Source organism: Oncorhynchus nerka, linkage group LG11, assembly GCF_034236695.1.
Source record: "Oncorhynchus nerka isolate Pitt River linkage group LG11, Oner_Uvic_2.0, whole genome shotgun sequence".
Classification (NCBI taxonomy): Eukaryota; Metazoa; Chordata; class Actinopteri; order Salmoniformes; family Salmonidae; genus Oncorhynchus; species Oncorhynchus nerka.
This window is the reverse complement of record NC_088406.1, coordinates 25,090,560-25,114,384: the sequence shown is the minus strand read 5'-3', so window position 1 is coordinate 25,114,384 and position 23,825 is coordinate 25,090,560. Positions and strand designations below refer to the sequence as shown.

General features: G+C 46.5%; 1 protein-coding gene across 1 annotated transcript in view; it reads left to right on the top strand.

Moving 5' to 3' along the window:
- Nucleotides 1–23,825, top strand: part of LOC115127399 (ephrin type-A receptor 4-like) — a 110,200-nt gene that overhangs the window by 55,388 nt on the left and 30,987 nt on the right. The window contains exon 5 of the mRNA XM_065024321.1: nt 980–1,315. Coding sequence (XP_064880393.1) covers nt 980–1,315 — 336 coding nt within the window. The remainder of the gene's footprint in view (nt 1–979; nt 1,316–23,825) is intronic.

The following is a 23,825-nucleotide window of genomic DNA, read 5'->3' as shown; positions in this document are numbered from 1 at the left end:
CATATTTCAGCCCGTGTCCATCCCTTTGCTCGCCCATGTTACTTCCATTAGTCGGGGGGTTACAGTTAACTTAATTACTGTTTAACATGTTTGAAAGCAACATTTGAATTAGGAGTGTACAGGGTGAAACATTACAAAACACAGACCCTAGATCAAGGCCACTTCTTTATTACTGGGTTGAAAACAAACTGTCAAATCCCTAAGAGAGTCCCATAAACAGATCTGGGACCAGCTGGGTTAGGCTCACTGCCATGATAACTAATTACACATCCACCACATGAATGTAGACTTCCTAACTTCCCAGCCCTTTTGAAAAGAAAAGGAGACCCCAGGAATAGTTGGTTTAGCAGGGACTGCAAACTATAATTAGGACTTAATCACTTAGCTATAGCCACCACAGACAAACTATAATTAGGACTTAATCACTTAGCTATAGCCACCACAGACAAACTATAATTAGGACTTAATCACTTAGCTATAGCCACCACAGACAAACTATAATTAGGACTTAATCACTTAGCTATAGCCACCACAGACAAACTATAATTAGGACTTAATCACTTAGCTATAGCCACCACAGACAAACTATAATTAGGACTTAATCAAACTATAATTAGCTATAGCCACCACAGACAAACTATAATTAGGACTTAATCACTTAGCTATAGCCACCACAGACAAACTATAATTAGGACTTAATCACTTAGCTATAGCCACCACAGACAAACTATAATTAGGACTTAATCACTTAGCTATAGCCACCACAGACAAACACTACTATTGATTTCCCCAAAACAAAGTGTTGCAATTTCAACAATTTAGTGTTGTGTTTAATTGCAACACCAAAGTCTACTCAGTCACTTCAAACCAAGTCTCTCTTCTCACAGCTGCTTTGTCTGACAGTTACCCATACGTTTGGCTAAGTGAGAGTACTTCAGACCACCTCTCTGTACCTTTCTCTCCCTCTTCTCTCTCCAAGGACCCCCGACGGCCCCGCTCCACCTCATCTCCAACGTCAATGAGACATCGGTCAACTTGGAGTGGAGCGCTCCTCTCTCCTCTGGCGGACGCCAAGACCTCAGCTACAACGTGGTGTGTAAACGCTGTGGGCCCGAGGGGACACGGTGTCAGCCCTGTGGGAACGGGGTCCACTTCAGCCCCCAGCAGCTGAGCCTCAGGGCCACCAAGGTGTCTATCAATGACCTGCAGGCTCACACTAACTACACCTTTGAGATTTGGGCTGTTAACGGGGTCTCCCAGCAGAGCCCTGGACCTGAGCAGGCCGTGTCGGTGACGGTCACTACCAACCAGGCCGGTGAGTTGGGGGGAGATGTGTGCGGGTGGGGAGAGATTTGCTGGAGACTGTTGTTGTTTGTTGGGTTGTTTTGGTAAAGGTTGAGATGTGCTTTGAATGTTTGAATTGTATTTTATTTTAAGGGGAATGGGGAAACAGATTTATATTCTAATGAATTGTATTGATTTGGTTAGGCTTAATTAAGTTGCGGTATGTTGGGTAGGGCAGTGTGTTGTTCCAGTGGAATCATGAATACCGCGGCTGGCCTTCTACAACCACAGTAGAGCTCCCTGCCTGCTGGTGCGCTGAAAGGCCCCTGTTGTTTTGTCGTTCGGCCATTTTTTCTCCAGTTGTTGTGCAAATGTATTTTACGGCTGTGACCTTTCCTTCCCTCCTGATAGATGATTATTACCTCTGGTTTTACTGCGGCACTCTTGGGTGGCGGGCTAAGTGCCTTGTTGTGTTGCTGTTTTGATCCCTGGGAAAAGAGAAGATCTCTGGAGGATTCTGACTGGCTATTTAAGGACAGGATGGCTTGATTTATCATGTCTGGGAGAAAGGAGAGATTAATGGATCTAGAGCTGCCTTGAAGATATATAAATGATGCCGTTGGCTCGTCACTTAAGCATGTTTCACAACTGTTCTCCATTCTCTAATACTTACATTAAGTTGGCCCTCCTGCAGCTGGAGGCATTAGGAGTGTGTGTGTGTGTGCTTGTGTGCATGTGTGGTCATGCTTGTGTGTCCGTGTGAGGCAAAAATCTCTGCCTGTGCAGGTTATTTTGTGTGTTGTGTAGAATATGTGTCTGTGTTAGAGAATGCCTGTGCATGTGTATGTGTGTGTCTGAGAACGTGTGTGTGTGTCTTGAGAACGTGTGTGTGTGTCTTGAGAACGTGTGTGTGTGTCTTGAGAACGTATGTGTGTGTCTTGAGAACGTGTGTGTGTCTTGTGAACGTGTGTGTGTGTTGTGAACGTGTGTGTGTCTTGAGAACGTGTGTGTCTTGTGTGTGTGTCTTGTGAACGTGTGTGTGTCTTGTGAACGTGTGTGTGTCTTGAGAACGTGTGTGTGTCTTGAGAACGTTTGTGTGTCTTGTGAACGTGTGTGTGTCTTGTGAACGTGTGTGTGTCTTGAGAACGTGTGTGTGTCTTGTGAATGTGTGTGTGTCTTGTGAACGTGTGTGTGTCTTGTGAACGTGTGTGTGTCTTGTGAACGTGTGTGTGTCTTGTGAACGTGTGTGTGTCTTGAGAACGTGTGTGTGTCTTGTGAACGTGTGTGTGTCTTGTGAACGTGTGTGTGTCTTGTGAACGTGTGTGTGTCTGTGTTAGAGAATGCCTGTGCATGTGTATGTGTGTGTCTGAGAACGTGTGTGTGTGTCTTGAGAACGTGTGTGTGTGTCTTGAGAACGTATGTGTGTGTCTTGAGAACGTGTGTGTGTCTTGAGAACGTGTGTGTGTCTTGTGAACGTGTGTGTGTCTTGTGAACGTGTGTGTGTCTTGTGAACGTGTGTGTGTCTTGAGAACGTGTGTGTGTCTTGTGAACGTGTGTGTGTCTTGTGAACGTGTGTGTGTCTTGTGAACGTGTGTGTGTCTTGTGAACGTGTGTGTGTCTTGTGAACGTGTGTGTGTCTTGTGAACGTGTGTGTGTGTCTTGTGAACGTGTGTGTGTCTTGTGTCGTGTGTGTGTCTTGTGTGTGTGTGTCTTGTGAACGTGTGTGTGTCTTGTGAACGTGTGTGTGTCTTGTGAACGTGTGTGTGTCTTGTGAGCGTGTGTGTCTTGTGAACGTGTGTGTGTCTTGTCTTGTCTTGAACGTGTGTGTGTCTTGTGAACGTGTGTGTGTCTTGTCGTGTGTGTCTTGAACGTGTGTGTGTCTTGTGAGAACGTGTGTGTGTCTTGTGAACGTGTGTGTGTCTTGTGACGTGTGTGTGTCTTGTGAACGTGTGTGTGTCTTGTGAACGTGTGTGTCTTGTGAATGTGTGTGTCTTGTGAACGTGTGTGTGTCTTGTGAACGTGTGTGTGTCTTCGTGTGTGTGTCTTGTGACGTGTGTGTCTTGTGAGCGTGTGTGTGTCTTGTGTGTGTGTCTTGTGAACGTGTGTGTGTCTTGTGTCGTGTGTGTGTCTTGAACGTGTGTGTGTGTCTTGTCTGTGTCTTGAACGTGTGTGTGTCTTGTGAACGTGTGTGTGTCTTGTGAACGTGTGTGTGTCTTGTGAACGTGTGTGTGTCTTGTGAACGTGTGTGTGTCTTGTGAACGTCTTGTGAACGTGTGTGTGTCTTGTGAACGTGTGTGTGTCTTGTGAACGTGTGTGTGTCTTGTGAACGTGTGTGTGTCTTGTGAACGTGTGTGTGTCTTGTGAACGTGTGTGTGTGTTGTGAACGTGTGTGTGTCTTGTGAACGTGTGTGTGTCTTGTCTGTGTCTTGTGAACGTGTGTGTGTGTGTGTGTCTTGTGAACGTGTGTGTGTGTCTTGAGTGTGTGTGTGTCTTGAACGTGTGTGTGTCTTGTGAACGTGTGTGTGTCTTGTGAACGTGTGTGTGTCTTGTGAACGTGTGTGTCTTGTGAACGTGTGTGTGTCTTGTGAACGTGTGTGTGTCTTGTGAACGTGTGTGTGTCTTGTGAACGTGTGTGTGTCTTGTGAACGTGTGTGTGTCTTGTGAACGTGTGTGTCTTGTGAACGTGTGTGTGTCTTGTGAACGTGTGTGTGTCTTGTGAACGTGTGTGTGTCTTGTGAACGTGTGTGTGTCTTGTGAACGTGTGTGTGTCTTGTGAACGTGTGTGTGTCTTGTGAACGTGTGTGTGTCTTGTGAACGTGTGTGTGTCTTGTGAACGTGTGTGTGTCTTGTGAACGTGTGTGTGTGTCTTGTGAACGTGTGTGTGTCTTGTGAACGTGTGTGTGTCTTGTGAACGTGTGTGTGTGTGAACGTGTGTCTTGTGAACGTGTGTGTGTGTCTTGTGAACGTGTGTGTGTCTTGTCTGTGTCTTGAACGTGTGTGTCTTGTGTGTCTTGTGAACGTGTGTCTTGTGAACGTGTGTGTGTGTCTTGTGAACGTGTGTGTGTCTTGTGAACGTGTGTGTGTGTCTTGTGAACGTGTGTGTGTGTCTTGTGAACGTGTGTGTGTCTTGTGAACGTGTGTGTGTGTGTCTTGAGAACGTGTGTGTCTTGTGAACGTGTGTTGTGAACGTGTGTGTGTCTTGTGAACGTGTGTGTGTCTTGTGAACGTGTGTGTGTCTTGTGAACGTGTGTGTGTGTCTTGTGAACGTGTGTGTGTGTCTTGTGAACGTGTGTGTGTCTTGTCTTGTCTTGAACGTGTGTGTGTCTTGTGTGTCTTGTGAACGTGTGTGTGTGTCTTGTGAACGTGTGTGTGTCTTGTGAACGTGTGTGTGTGTCTTGTTGTGAACTTGTGAACGTGTGTGTCTTGTGAACGTGTGTGTCTTGTGAACGTGTGTGTGTGTCTTGTGAACGTGTGTGTGTCTTGTGAACGTGTGTGTGTCTTGTGAACGTGTGTGTGTCTTGTGAATGTGTGTGTGTCTTGTGAACGTCTTGTGTGTGTCTTGTGAACGTGTGTGTGTCTTGTGAACGTGTGTGTGTCTTGTGAACGTGTGTGTGTCTTGTGTGTGTCTTGTGAACGTGTGTGTGTGTCTTGTGTGTGTCTTGTGAACGTGTGTGTGTCTTGTGAACGTGTGTGTGTCTTGTGAACGTGTGTGTGTCTTGTGAACGTGTGTGTGTCTTGAACGTGTGTGTGTCTTGTGAACGTGTGTGTGTCTTGTGAACGTGTGTGTCTTGTGAACGTGTGTGTGTCTTGTGAACGTGTGTGTGTCTTGTGAACGTGTGTGTGTCTTGTGAACGTGTGTGTGTCTTGTGAACGTGTGTGTGTCTTGTGAACGTGTGTGTCTTGTGAACGTGTGTGTGTCTTGTCTTGTGAACGTGTGTGTCTTGGAACGTGTGTGTCTTGTGAACGTGTGTGTGTCTTGTGAACGTGTGTGTGTCTTGTGAACGTGTGTGTGTCTTGTGAACGTGTGTGTGTCTTGTGAACGTGTGTGTGTGTCTTGTGAACATGTGTGTGTGTGTGTGTGTCTTGTGAACGTGTGTGTGTCTTGTGAACGTGTGTGTGTGTCTTGTGAACGTGTGTGTGTCTTGTGAACGTGTGTGTGTCTTGTGAACGTGTGTGTGTCTTGTGTGTGTGTCTTGTGAACGTGTGTCTTGTGTGTGTGTGTCTTGTGAACGTGTGTGTGTCTTGTGAACGTGTGTGTGTCTTGTGAACGTATGTGTGTGTCTTGAACGTGTGTGTGTCTTGTGAACGTGTGTGTGTGTCTTGTGAACGTGTGTGTGTCTTGTGAACGTGTGTGTGTGTCTTGTGAACGTGTGTGTGTCTTGTGAACGTGTGTGTGTCTTGTGAACGTGTGTGTGTCTTGTGAACGTGTGTGTGTCTTGTGAACGTGTGTGTGTCTTGTGAACGTGTGTGTCTTGTGCTTGTGAACGTGTGTGTGTGTCTTGTGAACGTGTGTGTGTGTCTTGTGTGAACGTGTGTGTGTCTTGTGTCTTGTGAACGTGTGTGTGTCTTGTGAACGTGTGTGTGTGTCTTGTGAACGTGTGTGTGTCTTGTGAACGTGTGTGTGTCTTGTGAACGTGTGTGTGTCTTGTGAACGTGTGTGTGTCTTGTGAACGTGTGTGTGTCTTGTGAACGTGTGTGTGTCTTGTGAACGTGTGTGTGTCTTGTGAACGTGTGTGTGTGTCTTGTGAACGTGTGTGTGTCTTGTGTGTGTGTGTCTTGTGAACGTGTGTGTGTCTTGTGAACGTGTGTGTGTCTTGTGAACGTGTGTGTGTCTTGTGAACGTGTGTGTGTCTTGTGAACGTGTGTGTCTTGTGAACGTGTGTGTGTCTTGTGAACGTGTGTGTGTCTTGTGAACGTGTGTGTGTGTCTTGTGAACGTGTGTGTGTCTTGTGAACGTGTGTGTGTGAACGTGTGTGTCTTGTGAACGTGTGTGTGTCTTGTGAGCGATGTGTGTGTCTTGTGAACGTGTGTGTGAACGTGTGTGTGTCTTGTGTCTTGTGAACGTGTGTGTGTCTTGTGAACGTGTGTGTGTCTTGTGAACGTGTGTGTGTCTTGTGAACGTGTGTGTGTCTTGTGAACGTGTGTGTGTCTTGTGAACGTGTGTGTGTCTTGTGAACGTGTGTGTGTCTTGTGAACTTGTGTGTGTGTCTTGTGAACGTGTGTGTGTCTTGTGAACGTGTGTGTGTCTTGTGAACGTGTGTGTGTCTTGTGAACTGTGTGTGTGTGTGTCTTGTGAACGTGTGTGTGTCTTGTGAACGTGTGTGTGTCTTGTGAACGTGTGTGTGTCTTGTGAGCGTGTGTGTGTCTTGTGAACGTGTGTGTGTGTGTGAACGTGTGTGTGTGTCTTGTGAACGTGTGTGTGTCTTGTGAACGTGTGTGTGTCTTGTGAACGTGTGTGTGTCTTGTGAACGTGTGTGTGTGTCTTGTGAACGTGTGTGTGTCTTGTGAACGTGTGTGTGTGTCTTGTGAACGTGTGTGTGTGTCTTGTGAACGTGTGTGTCTTGTGAACGTGTGTGTCTTGTGAACGTGTGTGTGTCTTGTGAACGTGTGTGTGTCTTGTGAACGTGTGTGTGTCTTGTGAACGTGTGTGTGTCTTGTGAACGTGTGTGTGTCTTGTGAACGTGTGTGTGTCTTGTGAACGTGTGTGTGTCTTGTGAACGTGTGTGTGTCTTGTGAACGTGTGTGTGTCTTGTGAACTTGTGACCGTGTGTGTGTCTTGTGAACGTGTGTGTGTCTTGTGAACGTGTGTGTGTGTCTTGTGAACGTGTGTGTGTGTCTTGTGAACGTGTGTGTGTCTTGTGAACGTGTGTGTGTGTCTTGTGAACGTGTGTGTGTGTGTGTGTCTTGTGAACGTGTGTGTGTCTTGTGAACGTGTGTGTGTCTTGTGAACGTGTGTGTCTTGTGAACGTGTGTGTGTCTTGTGAACGTGTGTGTGTCTTGTGAACGTGTGTGTGTCTTGTGAACGTGTGTGTGTCTTGTGAACGTGTGTGTGTGTCTTGTGAACGTGTGTGTGTCTTGTGAACGTGTGTGTCTTGTGAACGTGTGTGTCTTGTGTCGTGTGTGTGTGTCTTGTGAACGTGTGTGTGTGTCTTGTGAACGTGTGTGTGTCTTGTGAACGTGTGTGTGTCTTGTGAACGTGTGTGTGTCTTGTGAACGTGTGTGTGTGTCTTGTGAACGTGTGTGTGTCTTGTGAACGTGTGTGTGTCTTGTGAACGTGTGTGTGTCTTGTGAACGTGTGTGTGTCTTGTGAACGTGTGTGTGTGTGTCTTGTGACGTGTGTGTGTCTTGTGAACGTGTGTGTGTCTTGTGTGTGTCTTGTGAACGTGTGTGTGTCTTGTGAACGTGTGTGTGTCTTGTGAACGTGTGTGTGTCTTGTGAACGTGTGTGTGTGTCTTGTGAACGTGTGTGTGTCTTGTGAACGTGTGTGTCTTGTGAACGTGTGTGTGTCTTGTGAACGTGTGTGTGTGTCTTGTGAACGTGTGTGTGTCTTGTGAACGTGTGTGTGTCTGAACGTGTGAACGTGTGTGTGTCTTGTGAACGTGTGTGTGTCTTGTGAACGTGTGTGTGTCTTGTGAACGTGTGTGTGTCTTGTGAACGTGTGTGTGTCTTGTGAACGTGTGTCTTGTGTGTGTGTCTTGAACGTGTGTGTGTCTTGTGAGCGTGTGTGTGTCTTGTGAACGTGTGTGTGTCTTGTGAACGTGTGTGAGCGTGTGTGTGTCTTGTGAACGTGTGTGTGTGTCTTGTGAACGTGTGTGTCTTGTGAACGTGTGTGTGTCTTGTGAGCGTGTGTGTGTCTTGTGAACGTGTGTGTGTCTTGTGAACGTGTGTGTGTCTTGTGAACGTGTGTGTGTCTTGTGAACGTGTGTGTGTCTTGTGAACGTGTGTGTGTCTTGTGAACGTGTGTGTGTCTTGTGAACGTGTGTGTGTCTTGTGAACGTGTGTGTGTCTTGTGAACGTGTGTGTGTCTTGTGAACGTGTGTGTGTCTTGTGAACGTGTGTGTGTGTCTTGTGACGTGTGTGTGTCTTGTGTGTCTTGTGAACGTGTGTGTGTCTTGTGAACGTGTGTGTGTCTTGTGAACGTGTGTGTGTCTTGTGAACGTGTGTGTGTCTTGTGAACGTGTGTGTGTCTTGTGAGCGTGTGTGTCTTGTGAACGTGTGTGTGTCTTGTGAACGTGTGTGTGTCTTGTGAGCGTGTGTGTGTGTCTTGTGAACGTGTGTGTGTCTTGTGAACGTGTCTTGTGTGTGTGTCTTGTGAACGTGTGTGTGTCTTGTGAACGTGTGTGTGTCTTGTGAACGTGTGTCTTGTGAACGTGTGTGTGTGTCTTGTGAACGTGTGTGTGTGTCTTGTGAACGTGTGTGTGTGTCTTGTGAACGTGTGTGTGTCTTGTGAACGTGTGTGTGTCTTGAGAACGTGTGTGTGTCTTGAGAACGTGTGTGTGTCTTGTGAACGTGTGTGTGTCTTGTGAACGTGTGTGTGTGTCTTGTGAACGTGTGTGTGTCTTGTGAACGTGTGTTTGTGTCTTGTGAACGTGTGTGTGTCTTGTGAACGTGTGTGTGTCTTGTGAACGTGTGTGTGTCTTGTGAACGTGTGTGTGTGTGTCTTGTGAACATGTGTGTGTGTCTTGTGAACGTGTGTGTGTGTCTTGTGAACGTGTCTGTGTCTTGTGAACGTGTGTGTGTGTCTTGTGAACGTGTGTGTGTGTCTTGTGAACGTGTGTGTGTCTTGTGAACGTGTGTGTGTCTTGTGAACGTGTGTGTGTCTTGTGAACGTGTGTGTGTGTCTTTGTGAACGTGTGTGTGTCTTGTGAACGTGTGTGTGTGTCTTGTGAACGTGTGTGTGTCTTGTGTCGTGTGTGTGTCTTGTGTGTGTGTGTGTCTTGTGAACGTGTGTGTGTGTCTTGTGAACATGTGTGTGTGTCTTGTGAACGTGTGCCTTGTGAACGTGTGTGTGTCTTGTGAACGTGTGTGTGTCTTGTGAACGTGTGTGTGTCTTGTGAACGTGTGTGTGTGTCTTGTGAACGTGTGTGTCTTGTGAACGTGTGTGTGTTGTGAACGTGTGTGTGTCTTGTGAACGTGTGTGTGTCTTGTGAACGTGTGTGTGTCTTGTGAACGTGTGTGTGTCTTGTGAACGTGTGTGTGTCTTGTGAACGTGTGTGTGTGTGTGTCTTGTGAACGTGTGTGTGTGTCTTGTGAACGTGTGTGTGTCTTGTGAACGTGTGTGTGTCTTGTGAACGTGTGGGTGTTTTGTGAACGTGTGTGTGTCTTGTGAACGTGTGTGTGTGTCTTGTGAACGTGTGTGTGTGTCTTGTGAACGTGTGTGTGTCTTGTGAACGTGTGTGTGTCTTGTGAACGTGTGTGTGTCTTGTGAACGTGTGTGTGTCTTGTGAACGTGTGTGTGTCTTGTGAACGTGTGTGTGTGAACGTGTGTGTGTCTTGTGAACGTGTGTGTGTCTTGTGAACGTGTGTGTGTCTTGTGAACGTGTGTGTGTCTTGTGAACGTGTGTGTGTGTCTTGTGAACGTGTGTGTGTCTTGTGAACGTGTGTCTTGTGAACGTGTGTGTGTCTTGTGAACGTGTGTGTTGTGAACGTGTGTGTGTGTTGTGAACGTGTGTGTGTCTTGTGAATGTGTGTGTGTCTTGTGAACGTGTGTGTGTGTGTCTTGTGAACGTGTGTGTCTTGTGAACGTTTGTGTGTCTTGTGAACGTGTGTGTGTGTCTTGTGAACGTGTGTGTGTGTCTTGTGAACGTGTGGGTGTTTTGTGAGCGTGTGTGTGTCTTGTGAACGTGTGTGTGTGTCTTGTGAACGTGTGTGTCTTGTGAGCGTGTGTGTGTCTTGTGAACGTGTGTGTGTCTTGTGAACGTGTGTGTGTCTTGTGAACGTGTGTGTGTCTTGAGCGTGTGTGTGTGTCTTGTGAACGTGTGTGTGTCTTGAATGTGTGTGTCTTGTGAGCGTGTGTGTCTTGTGAACGTGTGTGTGTCTTGTGAGCGTGTGTGTGTCTTGTGAACGTGTGTGTGTCTTGTGAACGTGTGTGTGTCTTGTGAACGTGTGTGTGTCTTGTGAACGTGTGTGTGTGTCTTGAACGTGTGTGTGTCTTGAACGTGTGTGTGTCTTGTGAACGTGTGTGTCTTGTGAACGTGTGTGTGTCTTGAGAACGTGTGTGTGTCTTGTGAACGTGTGTGTGTCTTGTGAACGCGTGTGTGTGTCTTGTGAACGTGTGTGTGTCTTGTGTGTGTGTGTCTTGTGAACGTGTGTGTGTCTTGTCTTGTGAACGTGTGTGTGTCTTGTGAACGTGTGTGTCTTGTCGTGTGTGTGTCTTGTGTGTCTTGTGAACGTGTGTGTGTCTTGTGAATGCCTGTGCATGTGTGTGTGTCTTGTGAACGGTGTGTGTGTTGAAGCGTGTGTGTGTGTGTCTTGAGAACGTGTGTGTGTCTTGTGAACGTGTGTGTGTCTTGTGAACGTGTGTGTGTCGTGTGTGTGTCTTGTGAACGTGTGTGTGTCTTGTGAACGTGTGTGTGTCTTTGAGAACGTGTGTGTGTCTTGAGAACGTGTGTGTGTCTTGTGAACGTGTGTGTGTCTTGTGAACGTGTGTGTGTCTTGTGAACGTGTGTGTGTCTTGTGAACGTGTGTGTGTCTTGTGAACGTGTGTGTGTCTTGTGAACGTGTGTGTGTGTCTTGTGTGAACGTGTGTGTGTCTTGTGAACGTGTGTGTGTCTTGTGAGCGTGTGTCTTGTGAACGTGTGTGTGTGTCTTGTGAACGTGTGTGTGTCTTGTGAACGTGTGTGTGTCTTGTGAACGTGTGTGTGTCTTGTGAACGTGTGTGTGTCTTGTGAACGTGTGTGTGTCTTGTGAACGTGTGTGTGTCTTGTGAACGTGTGTGTGTCTTGTGAACGTGTGTGTGTCTTGTGAACGTGTGTGTGTCTTGTGAACGTGTGTGTGTCTTGTGAACGTGTGTGTGTCTTGTGAACGTGTGTGTGTCTTGTGAACGTGTGTGTGTCTTGTGAACGTGTGTGTGTCTTGTGAACGTGTGTGTGTCTTGTGAACGTGTGTGTGTGTCTTGTGAACGTGTGTGTGTGTCTTGTGAACGTGTGTGTGTCTTGTGAACGTGTGTGTGTCTTGTGAACGTGTGTGTGTCTTGTGAACGTGTGTGTGTCTTGTGAACGTGTGTGTGTGTCTTGTGAACGTGTGTGTGTCTTGTGAACGTGTGTGTGTCTTGTGAACGTGTGTGTGTCTTGTGAACGTGTGTGTGTCTTGTGAACGTGTGTGTGTGTCTTGTGAACGTTTGTGTGTGTCTTGTGAACGTGTGTTTGTGTCTTGTGAATGTGTGTGTGTGTCTTGTGAACGTGTGTGTGTGTGTCTTGTGAACGTGTGTGTGTGTCTTGTGAACGTGTGTGTGTGTCTTGTGAACGTGTGTGTGTGTCTTGTGAACGTGTGTGCGTCTTGTGAACGTGTGTGTGTCTTGTGAACGCGTGTGTGTGTCTTGTGAACGTGTGTGTGTGTCTTGTGAACGTGTGTGTGTCTTGTGAACGTGTCTGTGTCTAGGGAACGTGTGTGTGTGTTGTGAACGTGTGTTTGTCTTGTGAACGTGTGTGTGTCTTGTGAACGTGTGTGTGTCTTGTGAACGTGTGTGTGTCTTGTGAACATGTGTGTGTGTCTTGTGAACGTGTGTGTGTGTCTTGTGAACGTGTGTGTGTGTCTTGTGAACGTGTGTGTGTGTCTTGTGAACGTGTGTGTGTGTCTTGTGAACGTGTGTGTGTCTTGTGAACGTGTGTTTGTGTCTTGTGAACGTGTGTTTGTGTCTTGTGAACGTGTGTGTGTGTCTTGTGAACGTGTGTGTGTGTCTTGTGAACGTGTGTGTGTGTTTTGTGAACGTGTGTGTGTCTTGTGAACGTGTGTGTGTCTTGTGAACGTGTGTGTGTCTTGAGAACGTGTGTGTGTCTTGTGAACGTGTGTGTGTCTTGAGAACGTGTGTGTGTCTTGTGAACGTGTGTGTGTCTTGTGAACGTGTGTTTGTGTCTTGTGAACGTGTGTGTGTGTCTTGTGAACGTGTGTTTGTGTCTTGTGAACGTGTGTGTGTGTTTTGTGAACGTGTGTGTGTCTTGTGAACGTGTGTGTGTGTCTTGTGAACGTGTGTGTGTGTCTTGTGAACGTGTGTGTCTTGTGAACGTGTGTGTGTCTTGTGAACGTGTGTGTGTCTTGTGAACGTATGTGTGTCTTGTGAACGTGTGTGTGTCTTGAGAACGTGTGTGTGTCTTGTGAACGTGTGTGTGTCTTGAGAACGTGTGTGTGTCTTGAGAACGTGTGTGTGTCTTGTGAACGTGTGTGTGTCTTGTGAACGTGTGTGTGTCTTGTGAACGTGTGTGTGTCTTGTGAACGTGTGTGTGTGTCTTGTGAACGTGTGTGTGTCTTGTGAACGTGTGTGTGTCTTGTGAACGTGTGTGTGTCTTGAGAACGTGTGTGTGTCTTGTGAACGTGTGTGTGTCTTGTGAACGTGTGTGTGTCTTGTGAATGTGTGTGTGTCTTGTGAACGTGTGTGTGTGTCTTGTGAACGTGTGTGTGTGTCTTGTGAACGTGTGTGTGTGTCTTGTGAACGTGTGTGTGTCTTGTGAACGTGTGTGTGTCTTGTGAACGTGTGTGTGTCTTGTGAACGTGTGTGTGTCTTGAGAACGTGTGTGTGTCTTGAGAACGTGTGTGTGTCTTGTGAACGTGTGTGTGTCTTGAGAACGTGTGTGTGTCTTGTGAACGTGTGTGTGTCTTGTGAACGTGTGTGTGTCTTGTGAACGTGTGTGTGTCTTGTGAACGTGTGTGTGTCTTGTGAACGTGTGTGTGTCTTGTGAACGTGTGTGTGTCTTGTGAACGTGTGTGTGTCTTGTGAACGTGTGTGTGTCTTGTGAACGTGTGTGTGTCTTGTGAACGTGTGTGTGTCTTGTGAACGTGTGTGTGTCTTGTGAACGTGTGTGTGTCTTGTGAACGTGTGTGTGTCTTGTGAACGTGTGTGTGTGTGTCTTGTGAACGTGTGTGTGTGTCTTGTGAACGTGTGTGTGTGTCTTGTGAACGTGTGTGTGTCTTGTGAACGTGTGTGTGTCTTGTGAACGTGTGTGTGTCTTGAGAACGTGTGTGTGTCTTGTGTGTGTGTCTTGTGAACGTGTGTGTGTCTTGTGAACGTGTGTGTGTCTTGTGAACGTGTGTGTCTTGTGAACGTGTGTTTGTGTCTTGTGAACGTGTGTGTGTCTTGTGAACGTGTGTGTGTCTTGTGAACGTGTGTGTGTCTTGTGAACGTGTGTGTGTGTGTCTTGTGAACATGTGTGTGTGTCTTGTGAATGTGTGTGTGTCTTGTGAACGTGTCTGTGTCTAGTGAACGTGTGGTGTGTCTTGTGAACGTGTGTGTGTCTTGTGAACATGTGTGTGTCTTGTGAACGTGTGTGTGTCTTGTGAACGTGTGTGTGTGTCTTGTGAACGTGTGTGTGTCTTTGAACGTGTGTGTGTGTCTTGTGAACGTGTGTGTGTCTTGTGAACGTGTGTTTGTGTCTTGTGAACGTGTGTGTGTCTTGTGAACGTGTGTGTGTCTTGTGAACGTGTGTGTGTGTCTTGTGAACATGTGTGTGTGTCTTGTGAACGTGTGTGCCTTGTGAACGTGTGTGTGTCTTGTGAACGTGTGTGTGTCTTGTGAACGTGTGTGTGTGTCTTGTGATCGTGTGTGTGTGTCTTGTGAACGTGTGTGTCTTGTGAACGTGTCTGTGTCTAGTGAACGTGTGTGTGTGTTGTGAACGTGTGTGTGTCTTGTGAACGTGTGTGTGTCTTGTGAACGTGTGTGTGTCTTGTGAACGTGTGTGTGTGTCTTGTGAACGTGTGTGTGTGTCTTGTGAACGTGTGTGTGTGTCTTGTGAACGTGTGTGTGTCTTGTGAACGTGTGTGTGTGTCTTGTGAACGTGTGTGTGTGTTTGTGAACGTGTGTGTGTCTTGTGAACGTGTGTGTGTGTCTTGTGAACGTGTGTGTGTGTCTTGTGAACGTGTGTGTGTCTTGTGAACGTGTGTGTGTCTTGTGAACGTGTGTGTGTCTTGTGAACGTGTGTGTGTCTTGTGAACGTGTGTGTGTCTTGTGAACGTGTGTGTGTCTTGTGAACGTGTGTGTGTCTTGTGAACGTGTGTGTGTCTTGTGAACGTGTGTTTGTGTCTTGTGAACGTGTGTGTGTCTTGTGAACGTGTGTGTGTGTCTTGTGAACGTGTGGGTGTGTCTTGTGAACGTGTGTGTCTTGTGAACGTGTGTGTGTCTTGTGAACGTGTGTGTGTCTTGTGAACGTGTGTGTGTGTCTTGTGAACGTGTGTGTGTCTTGTGAATGTGTGTGTGTCTTGTGAACGTGTGTGTGTGTGTCTTGTCTTGTGTGTCGAACGTTGTGTGTGTCTTGTGAACGTGTGTGTGTGTCTTGTGAACGTGTGTGTGTGTCTTGTGAACGTGTGGGTGTTTTGTGAACGTGTGTGTGTCTTGTGAACGTGTGTGTGTGTCTTGTGAACGTGTGTGTGTGTCTTGTGAACGTGTGTGTCTTGTGAACGTGTGTGTGTCTTGTGAACGTGTGTGTGTCTTGTGAACGTGTGTGTGTCTTGTGAACGTGTGTGTGTCTTGAGAACGTGTGTGTGTATTGTGAACGTGTGTGTGTCTTGAACGTGTGTGTGTCTTGTGAACGTGTGTGTCTTGTGAACGTGTGTGTGTCTTGTGAACGTGTGTGTGTCTTGAGAACGTGTGTGTGTCTTGTGAACGTGTGTGTGTCTTGAGAACGTGTGTGTGTCTTGTGAACGTGTGTTTGTGTCTTGTGAACGTGCGTGTGTGTCTTGTGAATGTGTGTGTGTGTCTTGTGAACGTGTGTGTGTCTTGAGAACGTGTGTGTGTCTTGTGAACGTGTGTGTGTCTTGTGAACGTGTGTGTGTCTTGTGAACGTGTGTGTGTGTCTTGTGAACGTGTGTGTGTCTTGTGAACGTGTGTGTGTCTTGTGAACGTGTGTGTGTCTTGTGAACGTGTGTGTGTCTTGTGAACGTGTGTGTGTCTTGTGAACGTGTGTGTGTCTTGTGAACGTGTGTGTGTCTTGTGAACGTGTGTGAACGTGTGTGTGTCTTGTGAACGTGTGTGTGTCTTGTGAACGTGTGTGTGTCTTGAGAACGTGTGTGTGTCTTGTGAACGTGTGTGTGTCTTGTGAACGTGTGTGTGTCTTGTGAACGTGTGTGTGTCTTGTGAACGTGTGTGTGTCTTGTGAACGTGTGTGTGTCTTGTGAACGTGTGTGTGTCTTGTGAACGTGTGTGTGTGTCTTGTGAACGTGTGTGTGTGTGTCTTGTGAACGTGTGTGTGTCTTGTGAACGTGTGTGTGTCTTGTGAACGTGTGTGTGTCTTGTGAACGTGTGTGTGTGTCTTGTGAACGTGTGTGTGTCTTGTGAACGTGTGTGTGTCTTGTGAACGTGTGTGTGTGTGTGTCTTGTGAACGTGTGTGTGTCTTGTGAACGTGTGTGTGTCTTGTGAACGTGTGTGTGTGTCTTGTGAACGTGTGTGTGTCTTGTGAACGTGTGTGTGTCTTGTGAACGTGTGTGTGTGTCTTGTGAACGTGTGTGTGTGTCTTGTGAACGTGTGTGTGTCTTGAGAACGTGTGTGTGTCTTGTGAACGTGTGTGTGTCTTGTGAACGTGTGTGTGTCTTGTGAACGTGTGTGTGTGTCTTGTGAACGTGTGTGTGTCTTGTGAACGTGTGTGTGTCTTGTGAACGTGTGTGTCTTGTGTGTTGTGAACGTGTGTGTGTCTTGTGAACGTGTGTGTGTCTTGTGAACGTGTGTGTGTCTTGTGAACGTGTGTGTGTCTTGTGAACGTGTGTGTGTCTTGTGAACGTGTGTGTGTCTTGTGAACGTGTGTGTGTCTTGAGAACGTGTGTGTGTCTTGTGAACGTGTGTGTGTCTTGTGAACGTGTGTGTGTCTTGTGAACGTGTGTGTGTCTTGTGAACGTGTGTGTGTGTCTTGTGAACGTGTGTGTGTCTTGTGAACGTGTGTGTGTCTTGTCTTGTGTCTTGTGAACGTGTGTGTGTGTCTTGTGAACGTGTGTGTGTCTTGTGAACGTGTGTGTGTCTTGTGAACGTGTGTGTGTCTTGTGAACGTGTGTGTGTCTTGTGTCTTGTGAACGTGTGTGTGTGTCTTGTGAACGTGTGTGTGTCTTGTGAACGTGTGTGTGTCTTGTGAACGTGTGTTTGTGTCTTGTGAACGTGTGTGTGTGTCTTGTGAACGTGTGTTGTGTCTTGTGAACGTGTGTGTGTGTGTTTTGTGTGTGTGTCTTGTGAACGTGTGTGTGTCTTGTGAACGTGTGTGTCTTGTGTGTGTGTCTTGTGAACGTGTGTGTGTCTTGTGAACGTGTGTGTGTCTTGTGAACGTGTGTGTGTCTTGTGAACGTGTGTGTGTCTTGTGAACGTGTGTGTGTCTTGTGAACGTGTGTGTGTCTTGTGAACGTGTCTTGTGTGTCTTGTGAACGTGTGTGTGTCTTGTGAACGTGTGTGTGTCTTGTGAACGTGTGTGTGTCTTGTGAACGTGTGTGTGTGTCTTGTGAACGTGTGTGTGTCTTGTGAACGTGTGTGTGTCTTGTGAACGTGTGTGTGTCTTGTGAACGTGTGTGTGTCTTGTGAACGTGTGTGTGTCTTGTGACGTGTGTGTGTCTTGTGAACGTGTGTGTGTCTTGTGAACGTGTGTGTGTCTTGTTGTGTGTCTTGTGAACGTGTGTGTGTCTTGTGAACGTGTGTGTGTCTTGTGAACGTGTGTGTGTCTTGTGAACGTGTGTGTGTCTTGTGAACGTGTGTGTGTCTTGTGAACGTGTGTGTGTCTTGTGAACGTGTGTGTGTCTTGTGAACGTGTGTGTGTCTTGTGAACGTGTGTGTGTGTCTTGTGAACGTGTGTGTGTGTCTTGTGAACGTGTGTGTGTCTTGTGAACGTGTGTGTGTCTTGTGAACGTGTGTGTGTCTTGTGAACGTGTGTGTGTCTTGAGAACGTGTGTGTGTCTTGTGAACGTGTGTGTGTCTTGTGAACGTGTGTGTGTGTCTTGTGAACGTGTGTGTGTCTTGTGAACGTGTGTTTGTGTCTTGTGAACGTGTGTGTGTCTTGTGAACGTGTGTGTGTGTCTTGTGAACGTGTGTGTGTCTTGTGAACGTGTGTGTGTGTCTTGTGAACATGTGTGTGTCTTGTGTGTGTGTGTCTTGTGAACGTGTCTGTGTCTAGTGAACGTGGGTGTGTCTTGTGAACGTGTGTGTGTCTTGTGAACATGTGTGTGTCTTGTGAACGTGTGTGTGTCTTGTGAACGTGTGTGTGTGTCTTGTGAACGTGTGTGTGTCTTTTGAATGTGTGTGTGTCTTGTGAACGTGTGTGTGTCTTGTGAACGTGTGTGTGTCTTGTGAACGTGTGTGTGTCTTGAGAACGTGTGTGTGTCTTGTGAACGTGTGTGTGTCTTGTGAACGTGTGTGTGTCTTGAGAACGTGTGTGTGTCTTGTGAACGTGTGTGTGTCTTGTGAACGTGTGTGTGTGTCTTGTGAACGTGTGTGTGTGTCTTGTGAACGTGTGTGTGTCTTGTGAACGTGTGTGTGTCTTGTGAACGTGTGTGTGTCTTGAGAACGTGTGTGTGTCTTGTGAACGTGTGTGTGTCTTGTGAACGTGTGTGTGTGTCTTGTGAACGTGTGTGTGTCTTGTGAACGTGTGTTTGTGTCTTGTGAACGTGTGTGTGTCTTGTGAACGTGTGTGTGTGTCTTGTGAACGTGTGTGTGTCTTGTGAACGTGTGTGTGTGTCTTGTGAACATGTGTGTGTGTCTTGTGAATGTGTGTGTGTCTTGTGAACGTGTCTGTGTCTAGTGAACGTGGGTGTGTCTTGTGAACGTGTGTGTGTCTTGTGAACATGTGTGTGTCTTGTGAACGTGTGTGTGTCTTGTGAACGTGTGTGTGTGTCTTGTGAACGTGTGTGTGTCTTTTGAACGTGTGTGTGTGTCTTGTGAACGTTTGTGTGTGTCTTGTGAACGTGTGTTTGTGTCTTGTGAACGTGTGTGTGTGTCTTGTGAACGTGTGTGTGTGTGTCTTGTGAACGTGTGTGTGTGTCTTGTGAACATGTGTGTGTGTCTTGTGAACGTGTGTGCCTTGTGAACGTGTGTGTGTGTTGTGAACGTGTGTGTGTCTTGTGAACGTGTGTGTGTCTTGTGAACGTGTGTGTGTCTTGTGAACGTGTGTGTGTCTTGTGAACGTGTGTGTGTGTCTTGTGAACGTGTGTGTGTGTCTTGTGAACGTGTGTGTGTCTTGTGAACGTGTGTGTGTGTCTTGTGAACGTGTGGGTGTTTTGTGAACGTGTGTGTGTCTTGTGAACGTGTGTGTGTGTGTCTTGTGAACGTGTGTGTGTGTCTTGTGAACGTGTGTGTGTCTTGTGAACGTGTGTGTGTCTTGTGAACGTGTGTGTGTCTTGTGAACGTGTGTGTGTCTTGAGAACGTGTGTGTGTATTGTGAACGTGTGTGTGTCTTGAGAACGTGTGTGTGTCTTGTGAACGTGTGTGTGTCTTGTGAACGTGTGTTTGTGTCTTGTGAACGTGTGTGTGTGTCTTGTGAACGTGTGTGTGTGTCTTGTGAACGTGTGGGTGTGTCTTGTGAACGTGTGTGTCTTGTGAACGTGTGTGTGTCTTGTGAACGTGTCTGTGTCTAGTGAACGTGTGTGTGTGTTGTGAACGTGTGTGTGTCTTGTGAATGTGTGTGTGTCTTGTGAACGTGTGTGTGTGTCTTGTGAATGTGTGTGTGTGTCTTGTGAACGTTTGTGTGTCTTGTGAACGTGTGTGTGTGTCTTGTGAACGTGTGTGTGTGTCTTGTGAACGTGTGGGTGTTTTGTGAACGTGTGTGTGTCTTGTGAACGTGTGTGTGTGTCTTGTGAACGTGTGTGTCTTGTGAACGTGTGTGTGTCTTGTGAACGTGTGTGTGTCTTGTGAACGTGTGTGTGTCTTGTGAACGTGTGTGTGTCTTGAGAACGTGTGTGTGTATTGTGAACGTGTGTGTGTCTTGAGAACGTGTGTGTGTCTTGTGAACGTGTGTGTGTCTTGTGAACGTGTGTGTGTCTTGTGAACGTGTGTGTGTCTTGAGAACGTGTGTGTGTCTTGTGAACGTGTGTGTGTCTTGAGAACGTGTGTGTGTCTTGTGAACGTGTGTTTGTGTCTTGTGAACGTGCGTGTGTGTCTTGTGAATGTGTGTGTGTGTCTTGTGAACGTGTGTGTGTGTTTTGTGAACGTGGGTGTGTCTTGTGAACGTGTGTGTGTCTTGTGAACGTGTGTGTGTCTTGTGAACGTGTGTGTGTCTTGTGAACGTGTGTGTGTGTCTTGTGAACGTGTGTTTGTGTCTTGTGAACGTGTGTGTGTGTCTTGTGAACGTGTGTGTGTGTGTCTTGTGAACGTGTGTGTGTGTCTTGTGAACGTGTGTGTGTGTCTTGTGAACGTGTGTGCCTTGTGAACGTGTGTGTGTCTTGTGAACGTGTGTGTGTCTTGTGAACGTGTGTGTGTGTCTTGTGATCGTGTGTGTGTGTCTTGTGAACGTGTGTGTTTCTTGTGAACGTGTCTGTGTCTAGTGAACGTGTGTGTGTGTTGTGAACGTGTGTGTGTCTTGTGAACGTGTGTGTGTCTTGTGAACGTGTGTGTGTCTTGTGAACGTGTGTGTGTCTTGTGAACGTGTGTGTGTGTCTTGTGAACGTGTGTGTGTGTCTTGTGAACGTGTGTGTGTCTTGTGAACGTGTGTGTGTGTCTTGTGAACGTGTGGGTGTTTTGTGAACGTGTGTGTGTCTTGTGAACGTGTGTGTGTGTGTCTTGTGAACGTGTGTGTGTGTCTTGTGAACGTGTGTGTGTCTTGTGAACGTGTGTGTGTCTTGTGAACGTGTGTGTGTCTTGTGAACGTGTGTGTGTCTTGAGAACGTGTGTGTGTATTGTGAACGTGTGTGTGTCTTGAGAACGTGTGTGTGTCTTGTGAACGTGTGTGTGTCTTGTGAACGTGTGTTTGTGTCTTGTGAACGTGTGTGTGTGTCTTGTGAACGTGTGTGTGTCTTGTGAACGTGTGTGTGTTTTTTGTGAACGTGTGTGTGTCTTGTGAACGTGTGTGTGTGTCTTGTGAACGTGTGTGTGTGTCTTGTGAACGTGTGTGTCTTGTGAACGTGTGTGTGTCTTGTGAACGTGTCTGTGTCTAGTGAACGTGTGTGTGTGTTGTGAACGTGTGTGTGTCTTGTGAACGTGTGTGTGTCTTGTGAACGTGTGTGTGTGTCTTGTGAACGTTTGTGTGTCTTGTGAACGTGTGTGTGTGTCTTGTGAACGTGTGTGTGTGTCTTGTGAACGTGTGGGTGTTTTGTGAACGTGTGTGTGTCTTGTGAACGTGTGTGTGTGTCTTGTGAACGTGTGTGTGTGTCTTGTGAACGTGTGTGTGTCTTGTGAACGTGTGTGTGTCTTGTGAACGTGTGTGTGTCTTGTGAACGTGTGTGTGTCTTGAGAACGTGTGTGTGTATTGTGAACGTGTGTGTGTCTTGAGAACGTGTGTGTGTCTTGTGAACGTGTGTGTGTCTTGTGAACGTGTGTGTGTCTTGTGAACGTGTGTGTGTCTTGAGAACGTGTGTGTGTCTTGTGAACGTGTGTGTGTCTTGAGAACGTGTGTGTGTCTTGTGAACGTGTGTTTGTGTCTTGTGAACGTGCGTGTGTGTCTTGTGAACGTGCGTGTGTGTCTTGTGAACGTGTGTGTGTGTCTTGTGAACGTGTGTGTGTGTTTTGTGAACGTGTGTGTGTCTTGTGAACGTGTGTGTGTGTCTTGTGAACGTGTGTGTCTTGTGAACGTGTGTGTGTCTTGTGAACGTGTGTGTGTCTTGTGAACGTGTGTGTGTCTTGTGAACGTGTGTGTGCGGGTTGAAGAGAATCGCACCAGAGTTGATTGGATTTCTCCCCTAATACTCAGTAGGGGGTTTCAGAGCTCTGATTTCACCCCTGTAATCCAGACAGTCATCTGTGGCTGTCCCTCTCTCTATATCACCCCCATCCAGACACAGTGGATTACACATTTATTACCATAGATTTATTATGATATGCTCTGTAAAAAGCCACTTGGGCCAGCGGCCTTGATCAAGATTCAGGTTTCTGTGCAGAGGGGGAGTTGGGGGATTCCTAATTTCACCATGAACAATCCCCCTGGTAAATCAGATAGGGTGTAACCCCTTCACCCCTCTGGATGAAGGAATGGGTGTGTGTGGGTTTGAGGGTTGATATTCAGGGTTTTGGAAGGATGTCCAGCTTTGTGCCGACCTGTAAATCGTTGTTTAGAAAGTTTATGAGATCCAGTCTTTACTCTAGATCTTGTATGTGTGTGTGTGTGTGTGTGTATGTCTCAGTATGATCATTGGTATGTGTAATGTGTTGAAAAGGTAGTGAGTTAGTGCGTGTAAGTGTTTGTCATTGTGTGTGTTTTTCCATCACTATGTGTTTGTCATTGTTTTGTGTGTGTTTCCATCACTATGTGTTTGTCATTGTGTGTGTGTGTGTGTTTCCATCACTATGTGTTTGTCATTGTGTGTGTGTGTGTTTCCATCACTATGTGTTTGTCATTGTGTGTGTGTTTCCATCACTATGTGTTTGTCATTGTGTGTGTGTTTCCATCACTATGTGTCATTGTGTGTGTGTTTCCATCACTATGTGTTTGTCATTGTGTGTGTGTTTCCATCACTATGTGTCATTGTGTGTGTGTTTCCATCACTATGTGTTTGTCATTGTGTGTGTGTTTCCATCACTATGTGTTTGTCATTGTGTGTGTGTTTCCATCACTATGTGTTTGTCATTGTGTGTGTGTTTCCATCACTATGTGTTTGTCATTGTGTGTGTGTTTCCATCACTATGTGTTTGTCATTGTGTGTGTGTTTCCATCACTATGTGTTTGTCATTGTGTGTGTGTTTCCATCACTATGTGTTTGTCATTGTGTGTGTGTTTCCATCACTATGTGTCATTGTGTGTGTGTTTCCATCACTATGTGTTTGTCATTGTGTGTGTGTTTCCATCACTATGTGTTTGTCATTGTGTGTGTGTTTCCATCACTATGTGTTTGTCATTGTGTGTGTTCCATCACTATGTGTCATTGTGTGTGTGTTTCCATCACTATGTGTTTGTCATTGTGTGTGTGTTTCCATCACTATGTGTTTGTCATTGTGTGTGTGTTTCCATCACTATGTGTTTGTCATTGTGTGTGTGTTTCCATCACTATGTGTCATTGTGTGTGTGTTTCCATCACAATGCTGAATCGGAAATGCAGGTGAACATGGGGACGTGGGTGGAACGAGACTTTATTGGGGATCTCGTATGGGGGAAACAATTTCTCGACACCCTGAAAAACAGCTCCCACTTTGCCAGTTTTTTCCTCTGCTGCAGCAAATCAAGTGACTCCAATCTGGCAACCAGACTCCAATATGGCAACCAGACTCCAATATGGCACCCACATGTGTTCCCCGGCCTTTGTTTCTTTAATGTCAATCCATAATTCACTCACATATTCTCCAAACCACACGAAGTGACCACAGCTGGTCCAGTTACCTGAATATCTCAGAACGAACATGTTCACAAAGTCAAACTCATTCACTCAACTCAACTCTCTCTCTCTCTCTCTCTCTCTTTCTCTCTAAGACAAACTAACTCACTCAAGAGCGTAACTTACTCACAGGGTCCAACTCTTTCTCACTGTGACACACAGACTCAGAAAGTAGCTCAAAGAGTAGCTAGCTCAACAAACTTACCCACAAAGACATTTTCATTCACCCAGGGAGCAAACGTTCAACTAATCTCAGTTTGTCTGTGTTACTCATTCCCAGCTCTGCTAATGTGTCTCTGCTAGCTAATATATGCATGGGCTGCTGTGTGCCGGTGACTTTCTCCACTGTCTGGGAGCGATAATGTGAGTATGTGTATGTTTTTATGTGTGTTTCCATCTGTCTGTTGGTATAATGAGTTTGTGTGTGTGTGTGTGTGTGTGCACGTGCATGTATGCTTGGGTGTGCGTGAGTGTTGCGGCGGGCGAGCTGTAAAATAGTTTTTGGAGCACATTATTGGGAAATGAGATCTGAATATTCATTGCTGTTCCACTTAGTATTCCAGGAGCGTTTTAGCCCACGCTTTCAGGAGGCGGTAAGACATTACAGATCTGCCCCACATTCAGGTCTGTCTACAGAGGTGCCGGTCAGGCAGCTAGTTTACACTGTTATTCTCCAATCTAGCCCTGTTGTTACATCTCTAATCTCCTGCATCACCTGTGTTAGCTTGATCCTGGCCATGTGTTTGGAGTGTGATAGTGGCACAATGTGTGTGTATGTAGGCCTACTACAACTACAGACCAGTATCCCTTCTTTCTTTTCTCTCCAAAACTCTTGAACGTGCCGTCCTTGGCCAGCTCTCCCGCTATCTCTCTCAGAATGACCTTCTTGATCCAAATCAGTCAGGTTTCAAGA